Here is a 21,197-nt window from a genome sequence, read left to right on the forward strand (position 1 = left end):
ATGGAGTGACAGGACCTCTGCAACTCTCTTGCAACCCACTTTGAGGAAAAATTAATCTGATTTATGCTAATTTTTCGCATTCAATAACCCAGTAAAAAAAGTCTACCATCATGAGCCCTGCCGAATCCAATCAAAAGATTTCGTGCATGCTCAAACAATTTGAACATTTATCTGTAACGGAAGTGAACACCTTGCTTTCCTCAGCAAAATCTGGTTCTCCTGGTGTCCTTTGCCCCCCGAGAATCATGGCCCTCATAGCCCCGTGTTGTGCTTTGGAGATCCAAGCAATCTTCAACAGTTCCATTAAGTCGGGCATTATCCCCCCCGTCTGGAAGGAAGCGTTTGTCCGTCCCATCCTGAATAAACCGACTGCAGATCCCCTCATGCTTGCTAACTATCGACCCATATCATTATTACCCTTGTTGGACAAAGCACTTGAAACAGCCATAAATAAACAGCTGAGCCACTACCTTGAATCAAATGATATCCTAGATTCATCTCAATCAGGTTATCGACCTGGCTACAGCACCAAGACTGCCATTCTAGTAGTTACGGATTCATTGAGGCTAGAAATGGATGCGGGAGGATCAGCCATTCTGGTTCTCTTAGATCTCTCTGCAGCATTTGACACGATATCCCACTCTATTCTGTCGGAGAGATTGAGTTCCTGCGCCATACAAGATCAAGCCCTGAAATGGCTACAAAGCTTCCTGGCAGACAGAAATCAAACCATTATGCTAGGCCCATTTCGATCAAACAAATACGGCTTGGACAAAGGCGTCCCCCAGGGATCATGTCTCAGCCCTACTTTATTCAACCTATATATGTCCCCTTTAGCAAAAATAGCCGAATCTTGTGGGTTCGAGGCTATCTCATACGCAGATGATACCCAGCTCATCTTTAAAATCAATCCTAATGCAACGTCAGAACACCTACGCTTTGCAGCAGGAATGACCACCATCTCCAACTGGATGACCGAGAATCTGCTCCAGCTAAACCCGAAAAAGACAGAGATTTTATTAGTTGGGAAAGCTTCTGTTTCTTGGTCCAAGGATTGGTGGCCACAAGAGCTGGGGATAGCTCCAGTTCCTAAAAAAGTTGTGAAAAACCTGGGGTTTACACTGGATCAGGCCCTCTCGATGAAAGACCATGTAGCTACAATCACCAGCACATGTTACTTCAGTCTACGACTTTTACGGAAGATTCTCCCTTACCTTCCCATCAAGTATAGAAGAACGCTAGTCCAGGCAATGGTGATCTGCCGCCTCAATTATGGCAATGCCATGCTCGCTGAACTTGGCCCGTCCCTGTTAAAGAAACTACAGGTCATCCAGAATACCGCGGCACGAATGATTTTCGACCGTCCGGCAGGCACGCCTTCAGCCCCTCTCCTATTAGAGCTCCACTGGCTCCCTATCGTGAAACGATCCAACTTTAAGACCTGCTGCCTTACGTACAAAGCCTTGAACAGTACATGTCCTAAATACCTGGCAAACAAACTAAAAAAAAAGACATCCACTCTTAATCTTAGATCCAACGCCATGGAATTTTTGGAAATCCCCAGATTCCGCCGCTCTTGTGCAGGGGCTAGGCTTTCTCATGTCTCGCGCCGCGCTACTGGAACTCGCTTCCCATTGCCATTCGAAACTGTCCCTCTCTTTCAATCTTCAGGAAAAAATGAAAAATACTTCTATTTTCTACCCCCTAGTATTTGTTTTGGTGTCTCTCCTTCCCTCTCAGTGATCAACTAAGTATAGCGCTGAGATGCCCCTGGGTGAGTCGCGCGCTCTAGAATTACCCTTAACATAACATAACATAACATAACTTAGGAGGGCAGGAACAGAGGTCTGTGGGGGCCTGATAGTGATGGACGAAGTGGTCCCATGGGAAATGCTATGGAGAAAGACAGGGGGATCTCTGTCTCGGCTTAAACTTCTCCAGTTAAAGTCCCTGGGGATGCGAATAGGCATGAGACAAAGAGTCATTGGGAGTTTGAAAAAATTTAAAGAACAAAACTATAGTGAAGAAGGAAATAAGCAGATGGCACCATGCATTATCGACTTCAGAGGAGAAAAAAAATCAAAGCCCCCTACGAAATATGGGACGAGGTGATGCAGATTCCTGAGCCACAAAAATGATGGCAACTCTCTTTTAAGCTGCTTTACAAAACAGTCAAACCATCGAACTTGAAGAGGAACCACTTCTTTACGGCAAGTAGACTTTACTGGACTCCACAAAAATTAGCAAAGTTTGTTACTGATACCCCCCCCCAAATGTCGCAGGTGCGGAGTAATGAGTGCTAATGATAAACATATCTTTTTGAATGTCCTTAGTGAGAGGAGTACTGGTCTGAGGTGGAAAAGATAATTAATGACATTTTAGATACAAACATTAAAGTTAGCCTCTTATTGATAATGTTGGGGGTAGAAGATAAGCCATGCAGAGCCATTACTGGGGATAAACAGGCCTTGCTATTTTATCTAATCCTTCTTGCCGGCGGGAAATTTATAAAAAATTGATCGAACCTGCCCCACCACAAGGGATAGACTGGTTACAAGCAGTAAGAAGAACAGCTAAAATGGATATTGATCTGAAGTCCAATATACATTTTAAGATTTGGGTGGCTTTCCAGGATTGGAATGGTTTTATAAGTGTGTAACCCCTTCGGTCCAATGATTACACCTGCATGGTTTGTGCAGCCAGGATACGGGAAGGGCACGAGCGCAGGAGCTTTTGAATTATCGCAAAAGGCCTGGGGAGGTATAGATCGGTTGACAGGCTGTTATTTGCATACAATGGTGGTATGAGGACAAAAAAAAAACAGAAGCAAACGTAAGAGATTACAAGCACCAAAAGAGTAAACAGTACATAGATTTCTGCCATGGCGCTAAAGTAATGAATATATGCAGGCATATATCAACAGTAATCTCAGCATACTACAAAGTGGACCCTATCTAACTGTACCTAGATGGACCTAGCATGTATGTGGGTATAAAAGCATGCATGTAATGTGAAGATAAGAATCCCCTAGGAAAGAGCCAACCCCATTACCTGATGAGAGAAAATGAAGGAACCTGTCTTGGTCACGAGTTGGACACCCCGCAAGGGATGTCAGATCACTGTGTGCTGGAGCTTCTGCATGCTGGGACCTCAGTTTCAACGTGGAAGCTTCTCCTCTGCTGACCCAGTGAAGGTGTCGTTCTTTTACACCAAAAAGGCAGCCGCGGCTGCTACAGGTAAGAGCAGTGGGGCCAGGTGGGGGGGATTTTGTGAGACGACCACAAGGGAAAATTAATTATTTATTAAATTTTCCTTCGTGGTCGTCTCTCAAAATCCCCCCTCACCTGGCCCAACTGCTCTTACCTGCAGCAGCCAAGGCTGCAAAAAGGTACCCTCAGGGGTTCTACCTGGATCTACATGTTATGGTTGCAATTATGTAAATCAACCTGAATCAATAATTGTAATTATGCAAAGTAGGCCTGTCATTCAAGGATGATGAAAGCGATGACTTTTGTACAGAGTTATTATACAGGGTATGTTAATCATGTACGCCATGTGCAGGGGATTAAGATATGATACTAAGAATCGTCATGCATAATAAATGAAGCAAGTTTTAAAGAAACCAAACAACATTTATTTAGTACATAACTGGACAAAAGGTCCGCGCTAGAACCGTTAAGGAGAATAAGGTAGAACGATGTAGGTGAAAGGTCACTTTACTACTTAGGCCTAACTTATGAAATATAACTGAAGGTGAAGAAGAGTAAGACATTTTCGGTATGCAAGTCAGCCCTGTCCCCAGCAGTACAGTAGTATTGCCCTCATCCGCACCATCGCAATGGCACATGACCCAGGTCGAGACACCCAGGCAAGAGCGTATAGTGACTCCTCCACTGAGACGCACATTGAGCCTACCACTGTCTACTCTCAAGAAGTCATCTGCATCAGTGGCACCAGGAAAGGAAAAAATCTAGGCTACCATTCCTGTCATATTTAGGCTGAAGAGGCAGTATGAACGCAACCACCCAACGGCATGTTTGTACAACGCAAAGCTGGCTAAAATGTTAGCGCTGGATCTCTTCCCTTTTTCTTTTGTGGAAGGGATGGGTTCTCTAGAATTTGTGGAAAGCATCTGCCCAAAATGAAAGGTTCCCAGCCTGTTCTATTTTGCCAGAGTTGCTGCTCCAGCACTACATCACGATGTACTGGAATTGCTTGGATAAGCTTTGCAGCAGAGAGCTGTTCACGCTAACCATCTGACGACAAAAAGGTAAACCAGTTGCCAAGGCATTGATTACATGTGCATCACTGCACAGTGGATCTCTTCTGTGGGGATTAGAGAAAAGATATCTGCAGGTGTTGACACTGCTGAGATTTTTAATGACGCTCGGAAGCATGCGACAGTAGCCATGTTCACCATGGAGAAATCCCATACTGCTGCAAACATCTTGGAAGACTATAACAACAAGGTCTTTGAATGGCTGCGACCAATTGGATTTGTTGCCACGGACAATGGCAGTAATATAGTCAAGGTCATGGCAGATGTTGGCTATTTCAGGGTACTGTGTTTGGTGCACTGCTTCAACTTTATTGTACAGGACTTTCCCAAAAAAGAAGACCGAGTCAGCAACTTACTGTCCATCTGCAGAAGAATCTGCACTTATTTCAGCCATTCTTTTAAAGCCCGGAAACAGCTGAGGGTCATTCAGAAGATAATATAATGCCAGTAAAAGCATTCATACACGAGGTGCCAACACTTTGGAATTCAACTCAGAGGGGATGCAGGTTAGAAAGGCATGATCATTGAGATGGACCAATAGGGCCTAATCAAATGCCTGACAGAAATGCTGCTTCCCTTTGAGGTTGTCACACAGGAAGACAGCCAGGAGGACAGTACCATCGGCCAAATTTATCCTCTTGTTGCATATGCTCTAGGAACAGCTAAAGGAGCTGTCTAAAATGTTCTCAGATGTGGATGAAAAAAATATAGATATGAGTTTGTGGTGAGCTTAATCCTTCGCTCATCTGTTAATGCAAGGGTGCAAAGAAACATTGAGTCATCTAAACATTACATCTGTGCCACAATCCTTGATCCATGGTACCAACCATTACTGCCCACTTTCATTACTTTTTCAGACGGGGATGTTTGATACTATAAAACATGAAAAGTTGAGAAAGCCAGTGAGCTAGAAAAAGAACTGCTGGGAATTAGAGGCCAATTCCTCCAGGGTACAAGTTTTGCATTGCAGCCTTCAACTTCAGAGCCTGAGTTGCAGTGATGTTGGCTCACAGCACCCAAAACCAAAAACAATAACACCAGCAACAACAGGAGCATCAGCCCCAAGATCTGCATATGATTGGTTTCTACTGGCAGGGCTTAAGTCCAGTGCAGAGGTGAAGACATAAGAGGTGGAGCAAGGTGGACACCCATGACTATTGAGAGGCTGGTCTAGGCCTATCTGGATGACCCAACAGAGGTCTATCTTGATCAACACCCATTGGTGTATTGGTCTTTGGCAGAGGCGCCAATGGCCAGTGTTAAGAAGGCTGACAAAATATCTGGCTTGCCTGGTAGGTAGAGTGTCTGCTGAGCGTATGTTCAGTGCAGCTGGTGCAGTTGTCACAGTGAGGAGGACCAGTCTCTTGCCCCAAACATGGAGAGATCAACCATGATCAGAATAAATAAGCACTTTATACCACTGAATTATACCAGACCTGAAGTATGACAGGAGGAGGATGAGGGTGATTAGTCAGACTCAGGTTATGGGAGAAGGGTATGTTAGCTGCCCTACTTCTGGGCAAACCACCTGAGTTTGAGGACAAACTCTACTTCCCTGACTACTAGGCCTGGGCCATCAACCATAGAACTTTATCTTCCTATCGCCGAACTGCTTTGATGACAAAAAAAAGATATAGCTAGGGGAACATTATTTTATTTTGTTTGTTTGTGTCTGACTGAATAATCAGCCATCCCATTTTAGACACATTTTATTGCTGGATTGGCATTGCACCAGTGTGCAGTGAAGAAGCATCCCCCCATTTCCCTCAATGACATTGGAGAGACACATTTGTGCCTGCCTCCATCCTGTGCCTATCTATTCTATCTTTCATTCCCTAGCCACACTATCCCACATTATTTGATTTACAAGACTGGCCAATGTCGGTTTCGTAAAACAATAGATCGACAATGTACCACCGTCACCGCTCTTGAATTAGAACAGGTAAACTCCATGCATTGCACGCACCAACGGTTGATATATATTATGAGTGATTGTTGTTTGCAAGTGTGTTGAGATGATTCATGTGGTGGCAGGCAGTGAGTGACACTGGGGGCCCGATTCACAGAACTAACTCAAGACAAAATCCTAAACTTACTACTTTTGATATTCACAGAAGTTAGGATTTTGTCTTAAGTTTGTCTTAAGACAAACTTAAGACAGACTTAAGACAGTCTTAAGACAGACTTAAGACAAACTTAAGACAGACTTAAGACAGACTTAAGACAGACTTAAGTTAGGATTTTGTCTTAAGTTTGTCTTAAGTCAGTCTTAAGTCTGTCTTAAGACTGTCTTAAGACTGTCTTAAGTCTGTCTTAAGACTGTCTTAAGTCTGTCTTAAGACTGTCTTAACTCTGTCTTAAGTTTGTCTTAAGACAAACTTAAGACAAAATCCTAACTCCTACTTTTTGCTGGTGTCATATTGTTTTTCTGACTAGTCTGACTGGGATCCTGCTAATCAGGACCCCAGTCACTGTGCTTCCTCCCTAAATTGGCTATGATGAGTACATGGTACATTGCTAATTGGCTGCTAGGGTGCCCTTGTAAGTCCCTAGTATATGGTACCAAGGTACCTAGGGCCTAGGTACAACAGGAGTCCCCATGGGCTGGAGCATGTATTATGCCACCCATGAGGGACCCTCCAAACTGTGACTACAGGCCTGCTATTGCAGCCTGTGTGAGTTGGTGCTTGCACCTCACACGAAAGTTATACGATTCCTTATATCTAACATCACTGCACTTAAAACCTGTAAGTCACCTCTCTCGCAGGCATTTCAGTCCCAAAGGCAGGGTGTTTGGTTACAAGTGTAAGGGTGCCCCTGCATTTGCAGAAAACCCCTACAAACCCCGGAGTCCATTCTCCAGGCTTTATAAGTGAATCGGCGATTACAAGAAATAGAGTGACCATGCGTCGTTACGTGATGACCATCTCTAAATTGGCTGAAACGAACCTGGGCATGTTTGGTATCACACATGTCGGAATCATACCCCAACACCATAAACAGTGTTGATGGTATGATTCCATCCATGGTAGGGCTCCTCTAGGGAGCCCTCATTGCTCCTAGGACCGATCTTCCAGAGTCTGACAGCAACCTGGGGCTGCTGCCGACCACAGACACAATTCTGCCCTCCTGCTTCTCAGCCAAGCCAGAGCAGGGGAAGGAAGGCAGGACAATAGGTTTTCTTTCTGGCTTGGCAGTTCAGTCTGGACTGTTCCCATGAGGAACAGGGTCAAGACTGATTTGAATATGGCTGGGTCCAAACTGGGGTGGCGTAGTGGGCATAAGAATTATGGATTTAACCCAGATCTCTTGACTGAGGGAGAATGTCTGAATCATTTAGCATTCCGTCCATCATTTGTTGCAGTTACACTTTTCGCTCTAAGTGGGATAGGAATGCCCAGACTGGGGTCCCTTGCTCACTGTGCCACTGGATTCAAGCTAGCCTGGCTGATGAAGGGTGACATACCCTGAAACCGGTTCCAGGATGCTTTTTTCCGGTCCAGGGAGGACCTGGCTTGGCAGTTCGGTCTGGACTGTTCCTATGAGGCACATGGTCAAGACTGATTTGCATATGGCTGAATCCAAACTGGGGTGGCATAGTGGGCAAAAGGACAATGGATTTAACCCAAATCGCTTGACTGGGGGAGAGTGTCTGAATCATTCAGCATTCCGTCCATCATTTGTTGCAGTTACACTTTTCGCCCTTACTAGGATGGGTATGCCCAGACATGGGTCCCTTGCTCACTGTGTCACTGGATTCAAGCTAGCTTGGCTGATGAAGGGTGACATACTCTGAAACCTGTCCCAGGATGCTTATTTCTGTCCAGGGAGGACCTGGCTTGGCAGCTCGGTATGGACAGTTCCCATGAGTTACAGGGTCAAGACTAATTTGCACATGGCTGAGTCCAAACTGGGGTAGCATAGTGGGTAAAAGAATGATTGATTTAACCCAGATCGCTTGACTGGGGGAGAGTGTCTGAATCATTGTCAAGACCGATTGTCACTCACTTGTAACCAGCACTCCCAGGAGCAGAATGTAGAGAATTTCTCAATTCCCACCTCAACCGTCCAAACAACACCCTATCCACAGATGGTTGCGTGAACTCCTTTGGGGGAAAGGGAAGTGGACAGAGAAGAGACTGCCTAGACCTTCTTGTTAGCTTCACTAGCCATCCTTTCAATTCCTCTGGAAATGCTCGCTATTCCTGCCTTCTCACTCCTTTTCTCTCTCTTGGGGTATAGTGAAGATACTGTAACAGAAAGTACACTTTTAATACTTCTCTAAATTTCCCTCCCTACTCTCCTTCTTGTCACTCTAAACTTCTCCTACCAATTTGGCCTTGGGCCTTAGCTCCTCTTCTATTTCTTAGTATGTTAACTTGCAATTTCCTAAACATAAACAAGACTGTAAGTCACTGATATAAACTCTCAACTATGTCACTCCATGCACTCATAAACCTTAATTTATACTTTTGAGTAATTCTCAGTGTTTTTCTTTCCTCAGGAAAAAGACCAACTGGACACGGACTCGGGACCTTGGAAGACTCCTTTAAAATCTGCTTTTTAACCTATAATGCTCTGAAAGGTAGAGGTCCTCTCTACTTGCAAAACAAACTCATAAAATACTCACCCTGCAGAAATCTCAGATCCAGCACACTAGGCCTTCTTCAGGTTCCCCGAATTCGCCTGATTCGCACAGGGGGCAGAGCATTCTCATATCTTGCTCCAAGATACAGGAATAAGCTCCCTATGGCCCTGCGCAAAATTTCCAGCTATTGTATCTTTAGGAAACAGTTGAAAGCCTTTCTGTTCTAATTGTCTCCTTTGATGCGCTCTGGTCCTTCCAATCCTCAGGTTACTATTTCTAAGCAGCGCCGAGATGCCCCAGGGCGAGTCGAGCGCTATAGAAATTAAACTAACATAACATAACAACTCCTGCCGGAAGTAGAACGGTAAGTGGAAAATCCCTATCTTCACTTGTTAATTCGAACATTTAATAGAATCCTATTCCTGACTAAATACTGTCGAAAACGATAACGCATTAACCTACGCCTTGCCTAGCACCAAAACTAACCTGAACACTGTCTACCTAAAAGCTCCTTGAAACGTTACCTAACTCGGGAAGTTCATTGGTGAAGTGCGCGGTTCGGAATTCCACCGCGGCTTCGCAGCGGAGAGAGAGCTCGCGCCCAGACCCAAGCGTGAGAAACTAGACTGCCAACCTCTTTTGCCAATCTCCCTGTTGGAAGGAGAAAATGGGTTGCCTTCCCAATTGCAACAATTACCCGTGATTTTCTTTGAGTGGAGGAATGCTTCGAATGAGCATTCCCCAAGACTGTAGTGGAACATTGGAGTCTTTGAACTCCCTTTATTCTGACCCTGACAGTACCCCCTCGCAAGATCAAGCCTCCTGGCTGGGGTTTGTGTGGATATTGTAAATGAAACAATCTGATTAGACTGGGAGCTTGTACATCTGATTGTTCCACCCAGGATATATCTTCAAGGCCATAACCCTTCCAATCCACTAGATAAAAGATCTTATCTCGCATGATTTTTGAGTCTAGGATTCTTTTGACTTCAAATTCTTCTTTTCCCTCAGAGGTGTGGTAAATATTTAAATTACCTGTACTATTTTTATGCGGTAAAGTTTAATAAGAATAACTCAGAAAAATAAGAGGCAGAATCCGTGGTATTTGAGGTTATAAAAGGGGTTTTATTCCTTACAAAGGAATTGGTTCGAACCAGGCAATCGGATTCCGTCACCACGAAGGTTCAGGAAGGGATCAGCGCTTACATTATTGACAGGTTGTCATATATATAGTCAATGCATTACAGTAAAGACAGATGTAGAAGGCGTAACAGCTGAGAAGAGAGATAAGAATACACATACGTAATGAAAAAAGGCGTTACAATAGGCGTACATAAAGGCGTGTACTAGAAACGTCATTAAGAGGATGACACAGGTGGGTGGATCCATAAGAGAATCCTGCAATGTCAGCAGAAATACTTGGAAGAGATGCGCGTGCAGCAGCATGACGTGTGATTGACGTGGAACTAGAGGGTGAAGGGGACTTGACATTGAGCCCTACATGAGGAGACAGAAGTCTGGGATGTCAGAACAACCTAATCCCAAATCGTATCTAATATCTTGTGTTTAAGGAACTGTATTATCTGGAAGGAAAGGTCTCTCAAGCAGAGGCTATTCTATACTGGCTGCTAGTGCGTGAATAAACGTCTATGTGTCTACATGAGATGCGAGGGGGCATGGGCCTACCATGGTAACAGGAGCTATGAATTACTTGCACGGAGACAGTGAGGCCGGGCCCTTTGCTCTGCAGCTGGAAGGATGTTTACCTAAACTACGAGACAGGAATGTATTGGTCGAGGAGCGGAGCAGATAACTTGAAGGCTAAATACAGTCTTGGCAGGCAACAGGCCGAGCCAGGCACCGTTAGCCGCGCAGGGAGTAAGACAAAGGTCATGGATACAGATGCAGGTCCAGGCTGGAGCTTTCAGAGGCAGAAGGCAGGAAAAGGCTCGATGGCAGAATTCAGGGCCTAACTTGCCAGAGCTGAAAAACGTGAAAGGTACACCATATAAAGACGGTGGCAAGGCATACTTAGGAACGGAATATTCGACCCATTCATGGCAAATCTGAAAGAGGACATGTTGACGTTGGACGCATATGTATTTGCGTCTTCATAGCTGGAAGTGGAGGGAACATACATGTACTTGTAGCACGTACATGGAGCCGTTGGGGTCTAAGATAGGGGACACAATTGATCATAGAAATTCATATTTCCTCATTCCCTCCTTGTCCCCTACGGACCCTTCATGAAATATCGATCCTCATGAATCCATCAATCTGTTCATGTAACATCATTTGCTCTTCTTTCTTCTTCCGGTATTTTGAATGAGAACTTGGATGTGGAATACAAGATGTGGCACACAGGCCGCAAATCGCTGGCCCACATTGTAGACACAGGCAGCAACTGAATACTATGAGAAGGGCAATACCTAGGAAGGATAGGACCTTCCATCCCCAGGCTGCCAACACACTCCAGAACCAACCGTACAAAGACCAGGTGCCTGGATTCTGGTGTATCAGACTTGCAATCTTATGAAGACGAGTTATGGCTTTATATACCGATGGCGCGTTTTCTGGAATGAAAACACAGCAACTAGATCCGATGACTCTACAGGCTCCGCCCCTATCGGCCAGGATGACGTCAAGGACAAGACGATTTTGGAGAACAACAATCCGTATCGCAGACTGCTCCTCTGTTAAGTTACCTAGGGCAGAGGTAGTTTCATTCACTACTGCTTCAAGGGTTCTTGTTAATCTGCGTATCAGTTTACTATTAGCTACAGTACCTATGTAGGGAAAGAAACCTTTATTGAAGTCTGTGTATTGCTCCCATGCCGTTTCAGTGTAGTCGACAATCGGGAGATCTCTCTGGGGTCTATTGTGTACTAGATCAGTATTTCTATGATAATCAGGAGGGGCTAGGAAAACAGGTGGCAGAAGGAATGCAATGTAACAGGTACCATCCCAATCTAGAGGTAAACGTATATATGCGGTATGACCACAAACGAAGTAGGAATGACGGGAAGCTCTGAATGTAGACTTGCCTTGATCACTGAATTCGATCACAGTAGTACATTTACTATGACCCAGGTGTACTGAACCATTCTTTCTTATACATAATTCACCTCTGACTGGTAATACTGACATAGCAGGCAAAACTGGTGCAGCTTCGGATTCAACATTCAGAATCATGAGGTTAAGTGTAAAGTTACCTAATCCATATACTTCATTTTCTAGATCAGTTCCTGTCCTTTTGGGACGTCCCTCCTTGTTAGGGTAGCAGACTTTAAGCAAAACTAGGTTCAGGTTTCCCCATACCCAGTTGTCTTGGTAAACTGCGGTATCTGGGTCTAAGGAGTTAATCAAACTAAACCATGCTCCGCAGGAGCCATTGTGTGTGAACGGATACGGAAAGAGGGGCAGAACTCCCTTGTAGTTTTGATAGGGAGGGAGTCGGCCACATATCCAACAATTTGTAGCGTTGAGGGTCTGATGAGAGTGGTGTAACATACTAATGAATGTATTGTTGCGCAGCACAAGTCTGTAGGGCAACTCATGCGAGGGTAATTCGCTAAAAGAATGTTCAGCAGTGGCATTGAAAGCAGAATGTGCATGCTTGAAGATAGGATAGTATATGTGCAACAGTATACTTGCAGCAATAATCAGAAAACTTAGAAAAAACATAATCGACAATGTCACTATACAGTGACTACGAAGTGATTTACAATATGCACGTTTCTTGAGCTGTATCTGTCTATCTCTCTCTCTACTTCGGTCTAGAGGATACATGTCAGAAACTAGTTTAACCGATTCACCTAGGAGAGGACTTAAACAATCAAACTGTCTGACTTGCTAGACCGTAGTTTCAGTTTATATTCTTGCGACTCAGTTTTTTCGAACAGGGGGAGTTTTGAGTCAGTCTGTGGAGAAGGGCAGGGCTGAGAGTTCAAATCAGAAGGTGGTCCATGAAATTTCTTGATATGGCTCGAGTGTAGCCAGCCCTTGCGACCCTCAATCTTCACTGCTGTCCTCGTGGTCAGAAGTACTAATTTCGGCGTTTGCCAGCGAGGCTCCAGCGGGCTCCTCCTGTCGAAGTTTCTTATGAAGACAAAATCACCAGGAACCACTTCATGGGGCTTCACCTCAGTGTTATCGGGAAAGGCTGCAGCTACCTGTGAACGACAAGATTGTAGTGCAGACATCAAGGAAGCCAGGTAATCTGTCAGCATATTACAATCAACGTCAGTGATTTTACGAGGTATAGGCGTCCCCCACATACTTGGTGGCCTACCGAAGACCACCTCGTACGGGGATAGCCCTGTTCGAGAATGCGCTACCATTCTCATGTAAAAGAGCGCAACTGGTAAAGCTACTATCCAGTCGACTCCTTTCTCTCTGCAGATTTTAGAAAGTCGAATTTTCAGAGTCTGATTATGACGCTCCACGAGACCTGCTGCCTCGGGATGCCGGACACAGTGGAATTTCCAATTGTAGCCTAACAGGAGTGAAATGTGTTTCATTAGCTCGGATGAGAACGGCTGACCGTTATCTGAGTACACAGCACGGGGCAAACCATACCGTGGGAAAAATTCACGAACCAGCTGCTTGGCAGTGGTCGGAGCAGTGTAATCTGAGACTGGGTAGGCTTCTGTCCAACGGGAAAGTGCGCATACAACTACGAGGACATATTTGAATCCTCGACAACGTTCCATCTGGATATAATCCATCTGGAGGACTTCAAAAGGATGATCGGGAGGTTGAAATCCACCTTGCTCTACAGGAACGCTTTTACCTGGGTTGAACTGACAACAAATCATGCAAGTACGCACTTTCTGTTTGGCTGCTGCTCGTAAGTGTTTATTGAACCAAATGTTTTGAATACTGTCTAGCATAGCTTTCTCTCCTAAATGCGCTGGACTATGTATTGTGTTAATGATAATTTGAACCATGGAGTCGGGGAGAAACCATGTAGATTTTCCCTTCGTCATCCATCCCTGATCTGTTTGGATCCCTTCTAGTTCAGTCCATTTCTTTATTTCCTCAGGTGTAGCATGTGTCTGTATGTCAATTACATCAAGGGCGGGATCCCTAACTGTCATGCAGTGTATCGATGTCGGAACTATTGTCTTTGTCAAGTCAGTTGCATGAGTCTGATTCTGAGCAGTTTGTTTAGCTGTTCGGTCTGCTAGGTCGTTACCCTGGGAAATGATATCAGTAACTTTTGTATGGGCCTTGCACTTCATAATAGATATCGCATTAGGCAGATGTATTGCGTCTAACAGAGCTTGAATGAGGGGACCGTGTTGAATGTTGGCACCGTGAGAAGTCAAATAACCTCTCTCTCACCAGAGGACTCCGAAGTCGTGTACGACTCCGAATGCATAACGTGAATCTGTGTATATGTTAACTCTCTTATCTTTGGCTTGAATACAGGCTTGCGTCAGAGCGATGAGCTCTGCTGCTTGAGCTGACAAGGTGTTAATACAATTTGTTTCAATAACTTGGGTGTCTGTCGTGACTGCGTAAGCGGCCACTAACTCTCCTGCACTTGTTCTCATGCATGAACCATCCACATAAAGTGTCAGGTCTGGATCTGGTAATGGAACGTCTGTCAAATCTTGTCTGGGTTTCGTCGTAATAGTAATGACTTCAATACAATCATGTGCCAATGGGTCTGTTCCATTTAATGGCAAAAGTGTGGCAGGATTTAATGTATTACAGCGTCTGATTTATATGTGTGGCTGGAACAATGTTAATTCATAACCCGTCAGTCGTGCTATGGTCAAGTGTTGGGTCTGTGTTCGGTTTAAAAGAACTTCCACAGAATGTGGAACTTGCACTGTCAATTGGTGTCCTAATACTATGGAATCACTTTGTCTGATCGCTAAAGCTGTCGCTGCGACTGATTTCAAGCACGCAGGCAGAGCCTGGGCTACTGGATCTAACGTGCTAGAGAAGTAAGCACACGGTTTGTGTGAACCTGCTTGTTCCTGTGCGAGTACTGACAAGGCAGTACCTTCACGTTCTGTGACAAATAGTGTAAAAGGCTTACTGTAACATGGTGTCGCTAAAACTGGTGCTTGACATAAGGCTTTCTTTAAGCTTTCAAAAGCTTGTGTATGTTCCTGAGTCCAAGGGAGGACAGTCGATGTCGCTGCCTCCTGGGTTGTCAACTGAATGAGTGGTTTTGCTAGAAATGCATATTGGGGAATCCATTGTCTGCAGTACGAAGTGAGGCCTATGAAGGCCCGCACCTCCTTTTGTGTCTTGGGTGGTGACATGTTTACAATTAACTGGATGCGGTCAGGTGTGAGCTGTCTCCCCCCCTTGGACAGCAAGTGCCCAAGGTACACAACTTGCTGAACACAGAATTGCAGCTTCGAAGGGGACACCTTGTGCCCCTTGTCGGCCAAAAAATGTAAAACCGTCAGTGATTCTTTTTCACATTCGGGTTCGCTTCGGGCGGTGATCAGCAGATCATCGACATACTGAAGCAGTGCAGTGTTAACAGGCATGTGGATACCGTCAAGTTGCCTTTTCAGTGCTTGGCTGTAGATGCTGGGGCTTTCTGTGAATCCTTGAGGTGCGCGTGCAAATTTGAAGCTTCGTCCATTTAAACAGAATCCGAACAAATATTGGCTTTCCGGATCAATTGGGACGCTAAAGAAGGCGTTCTTGAGGTCAATTACAGTAAAAAACGTTGCTTCTGAATCAATAGCTGTCAACAGTGACGAGATATCTGGGACCACGGGATACTGTGGTATAATGCATTTGTTCAATTCGCGCAGATCAATAATTAATCGATAAACTGGGGGTGCTTTTGGATCAGTACGTTTAAGAACTGGAATGATCGGAGAATTACATACATTGGAGTCGGTTTCCACAACCACTCCTTGTGCAATGAGCTCGTCAATGATTTGCAGCAAAGCCACTACAGCATCTGGGGGTAACTTGTATTGTCGAATTCGTGGTAATACCACTCCTGCTTTGAGTGTGACTCGATATGGTGTAATGTGCATACAACCTACATCAGTGGGGCCTTGTGCCCATAAATGTACAGGGACATTCTGTAATCGGTGATCCATGTCTTTTAATACGTAGTGACCTTTAAAGTCACGCAAGAATAGTCGTACCCCCTCCGGGGAACAACATATTACAGCTCCTAGAGCTTTCAGTGTCTTTATACCTAACAAGTTTTCTGGGCATGATTTTGTAAGCAATAGATCTGTAGTCCGTGTCAAAGGACCAACTGTAAGAGGAAGAGGTTGCGATACTTCGTTAACAATAGGCTTTCCTGAAAAACCAAGGGAAATATTCTGTGAGCCTGAGAGGGGTGCCCCTGGAACCTCGTTGTGACTTATAGTTGTTCTGCTTGCCCCTGTATCAACTAAAAACTTTCTGTCTTTCCCTAATACTTGACTATGTACATAAGGACCATCTTGGTCTACAGGTACCTCAATAAGAGGCAAGCCAACCTCCCTCTCTAGGCTTTTTCATGTGTATCGCTGATAATCGGGATAGTCACTTTGTGCATACTGGTACATCTGTTGTGTCGTATTTTGTGTTGCGGCAATAGGCTGTGACTGTGGTACTGTTACGGTCTGTTGTGAAGCTGGCATAGGCTGTACATTCTGAGGTACTTGTTGTTGGATCTGATCCTGTCTAGGTGGACGTGGTCTCTCCTTAGTTTTACCCGTAGAGATATTATGTTTCAGAACTGCGCAATCGTTTATATAATGACCTGGCTGTTTACAATAGTTGCATGTCCCTTTAACAGGAACCGCCGAATTACTGGACTGTGTCGCACCCTTTTTATGGCTGTCAGCTGGAACTGACTGGGCAACGAGCATTTTCATTTTCGTGTCTTTCATACGTCTTTGTTCGTGTTCTTGTTCTTCTCTAATTCTATTCTGGTGGTACTGTAACATTTGCAACATTTGTGAAGGGGTATTAGCTTGCCAAGTGCTCTCGACTTTCAATACTCTGTTCTTAACCTGGGGCAGAGAATTCTCGATTAATTTCGTTACAAAAAGATGTGGATATGACTCGCTATTTGCTTTCAGACCGCTATTAATACCAAAACATTTTTCAAATCGGGAGTAAAAATCACTAGTGTCTTCATCGGGTTTCTGTTTACAGGCTGAGATTGCACCCCAGTCTTCCTTTTTCGTAGTTAATAAACGTGGCAATACTTGTACTAACAATCCTGGCAATGCTTTAGTTCTTTCCCCAAGCCCTAGGCCTGCAGTTCGGGCATTTTCTTCGTTTTCTAATACAGTCCAATCAATCTTTTGGTCTCCCACCTCCCATTCTTTTTCTTTGAGTTTCTCGTAAATACCGGCAGGCAATAATACTTTTAATATTTTCATAATGTCAGGATAGGTATAATCACCCATGAGTAACATATCTTTTATTTCGCGGTGAAAACCTGCTGGATCTTTGTCATGGTTGGGCACTAATTTTTTCATTTCCAATAATTCTATTTTAGTTATGGGCGTGTATACAAACACGCGTTTAAAAGTATTATCTTCATTTTTAACTGGGTGTACTTCGCGTAAGGGATTCTGTCTGTCTATGTAATACATTTTTCTTTCCATGGAAGGAGCTGAATCATGCTCTGGACACAGGAAGGCACTGTACCTGTGCCGATGTTCTAGAATTTCTTTAATTAGATCAGTACCTAGACCTCTCCATTTATTCATTAGTAGTTCTATCAGTATATCCGGTAGGGGACCAGGATCGGAGTGTTGGCTTTTATACAATATAAGGAGGTGTTGTATCATGTATATACCAGCTAAACGCTGTTCGTCTGGTGAAAGATTAAAAAACGTGTGTGCTAGCGCATCATCACTGTATTTGTCAGAGCTGTCAGCCCATTGTACTGCTGACCTGGCTAATTCTTGTTCATCCATAGAATCGAGTACATGGTACCCCATTCGTTCTTGAAGTATTTTATCAGTAGCCTGGAATAAGTGTTCAGGGGTCTTTGGATTTGACATGGCTGTTAGAAAAATTCTCTTACTTTCTGGACGTATCGGACGCATTGAATTATTAAAGGATCTTCCCTTACCTACATAAGCTATCGTTTCTCTGGCTGGTAATTGTAATTGTCCTGTTGTCATTTCTGATTGTTCCTCCTCCTCCTCCTCTGATTCAGTTTTATCTGCATCTAATCCTCTTTCATGTATTTGTTCTACTCTTTTTCGGATCTTTCGGCACATAATTTCTATACTCTTTTGTTTATCATGTTTTCCGTCTGCTATATTCTGACCCCATCTGTTAAGTTCTTGCATTTCATCCGGATCTACATCAGGCCTATCTCTGTTTCTTATCAAGCAGTTTATGAAGAAGCGTAACAACAGTTTTTGCATGTCCACTTTCTGGTATGCCATGGCCTCGCCAATACTTTCAGGGCCTTGCCCTGTTTGGACAAAGCGATATATATTGTCTAGATGATCAACCATTCCTGGTAGTGTCATTAAATAGTTCGAAACTCGTCGTAGACGTACTGATGATAGCATCATTCTGTCGTCTTTTCCGGGTACTGGATCATATCTACAGTCTGTAAGAGGTTCCTTAAATATATCGGAATTCGCTGTTTGAGGTGTACGTTGGTGTGCTAAATCCCTATAAGTCCATCGATCTGTTTGCGGTGGCGTAGAAAAACCTCCTGTCGCACCTCCTGAGGTGCTAGGTTCAGCAAATGGATTTGTTGGGTGTAAGGTAGGGAGATTAGGTGCAGGAAGGAATGGAGGAACAGGCGGAATGTTTGAAACGGGAGGGGAAGTATGTTGCTGCGTAGGTGGGGTCAGAACATCTCGGGGTCGAGTGCCATCAGCAGGTGGTGTGTGTGGCGGCGGAACATTAACATATTCGGGGGCTACATCGTCTAAATAGGAAGAAAGGAAAATGTCCTTTGCGGTCTTGGGGCGTAATTTAATCGGAAGCAATGGAGGTGGCAGATCTTTTGGTACTTCCAGAGTGGCCTTAGGTAAACCCTCGGCCAGAAGAGGATACATACCATTCATAAGAGTGTTTTGTTGTCTGTCTACTTGTTCTGCTTTTACTCGGATACCTTCCTCAACTAATACGTTTTTTCGGGCTTTGTCTGAATCCTCCCTACTTTTCTCTTCTTTTCTGAACGCTTTCTCTGTGCGTCTATGCGATTCTTTACGCCATAACTCAATGGCATCTTTCTGTGACTGTCTGGCTTTCTTTTTCCATAATGCTTCTTCTACTCTCATGATGCAATCTGCATCCCATGGCCCAGCAGCGGGCCATCTCTGATTCTCTGCTAAATCTTTGGTGTAGTCCACCCACAAATCAAGATATAATACGGCATCTAGGCCATGTTTATGGTACATAAAGTACCCTGGAGTGTCCCTAGGTGGAATGGGAACGGCTTCCTCGAGTATCCCTTTTCTAGTTTTTATCTGTCTTAATTTTGAGAATAACGGCATCTTAAATCTTGCTACTTGATTCTTACTCGGACTTGAACACAATTTATACAATAAACACAGTAATGAAGATCGAACAATCACTCATACCACGACATTTAAAACATGTTAAAACATTTAAAACGAACAATGATAATCAGAATAAAACTAGCTAACTGCATAATACTGGATGTACTGCTAAACAGTACAGATACACTGCTGAAACAGTGCAGACCGGATCTGTGTACCCAAACCCGTCTTGACCGGCACAAACCAATGCGCACGTCTAGATGCGTCCCCAGCAACGGTACTCACCGGGAAGCACGGAACGGAACAGAAGGCCTCGGAAACTCTGGACTGGACTGGACCGGACTCGACTCGACGTAGATACTTCGGAACTTCGGAACCTGGTGGGCCTCTGTATACCTCGGATCTTGCTCTCTCAGCTAGGCTCTGGTCGGGATACTCCGCACTCCTCACCGCCTCGTCTGGGTGCTGATCGCAGCCTCAGTCACCTCCGTTGGCCTGAGGGAGGTACAGGAAATCCTGCGGGTACGCGTAGTTGTCCGTCCGGCAGTGGCAGGGGACCGGGCCTGCAACGCACCTCCGACGTGTGGGGCGTGAGAGACGTCCCTGTTCGGGCGCCAATTATGTGGTAAATATTTAAATTACCTGTACTATTTTTATGCGGTAAAGTTTAATAAGAATAACTCAGAAAAATAAGAGGCAGAATCCGTGGTATTTGAGGTTATAAAAGGGGTTTTATTCCTTACAAAGGAATTGGTTCGAACCAGGCAATCGGATTCCGTCACCACGAAGGTTCAGGAAGGGATCAGCGCTTACATTATTGACAGGTTGTCATATATATAGTCAATGCATTACAGTAAAGACAGATGTAGAAGGCGTAACAGCTGAGAAGAGAGATAAGAATACACATACGTAATGAAAAAAGGCGTTACAATAGGCGTACATAAAGGCGTGTACTAGAAACGTCATTAAGAGGATGACACAGGTGGGTGGATCCATAAGAGAATCCTGCAATGTCAGCAGAAATACTTTGCAGAGATGCGCGTGCAGCAGCATGACGTGTGATTGACGTGGAACTAGAGGGTGAAGGGGACTTGACATTGAGCCCTACATGAGGAGACAGAAGTCTGGGATGTCAGAACAACCTAATCCCAAATCGTATCTAATATCTTGTGTTTAAGGAACTGTATTATCTGGAAGGAAAGGTCTCTCAAGCAGAGGCTATTCTATACTGGCTGCTAGTGCGTGAATAAACGTCTATGTGTCTACATGAGATGCGAGGGGGCATGGGCCTACCATGGTAACAGGAGCTATGAATTACTTGCACGGAGACAGTGAGGCCGGGCCCTTTGCTCTGCAGCTGGAAGGATGTTTACCTAAACTACGAGACAGGAATGTATTGGTCGAGGAGCGGAGCAGATAACTTGAAGGCTAAATACAGTCTTGGCAGGCAACAGGCCGAGCCAGGCACCGTTAGCCGCGCAGGGAGTAAGACAAAGGTCATGGATACAGATGCAGGTCCAGGCTGGAGCTTTCAGAGGCAGAAGGCAGGAAAAGACTCGATGGCAGAATTCAGGGCCTAACTTGCCAGAGCTGAAAAACGTGAAAGGTACACCATATAAAGACGGTGGCAAGGCATACTTAGGAACGGAATATTCGACCCATTCATGGCGAATCTGAAAGAGGACATGTTGACGTTGGACGCATATGTATTTGCGTCTTCATAGCTGGAAGTGGAGGGAACATACATGTACTTGTAGCACGTACATGGAGCCGTTGGGGTCTAAGATAGGGGACACAATTGATCATAGAAATTCATATTTCCTCAGAGGTCTAGCTCTTTCTTTCTTTTTTAGGTGTATAGAGA

At 44.6% G+C, this 21,197-nt stretch overlaps 1 protein-coding gene across 7 annotated transcripts in view; it reads left to right on the forward strand.

The window, feature by feature from the left end:
- Positions 1-21,197, forward strand: part of LOC146808630 (uncharacterized) — a 320,797-nt gene that overhangs the window by 217,775 nt on the left and 81,825 nt on the right. For 5 of the 7 annotated variants that reach the window (XM_085623656.1, XM_085623657.1, XM_085623655.1 and 2 more), the window contains exon 4: positions 8,784-8,864. The exons of the other annotated variants lie outside the window; for them this stretch is intronic. In XM_085623656.1, the coding sequence (XP_085479782.1) occupies positions 8,784-8,864 (81 nt within the window). The remainder of the gene's footprint in view (positions 1-8,783; positions 8,865-21,197) is intronic. 7 annotated transcript variants of the gene reach the window in all.

The sequence above is a fragment of the Triturus cristatus genome, chromosome 8, assembly GCF_964204655.1.
Source record: "Triturus cristatus chromosome 8, aTriCri1.1, whole genome shotgun sequence".
In the NCBI taxonomy this organism is placed as follows: Eukaryota; Metazoa; Chordata; class Amphibia; order Caudata; family Salamandridae; genus Triturus; species Triturus cristatus.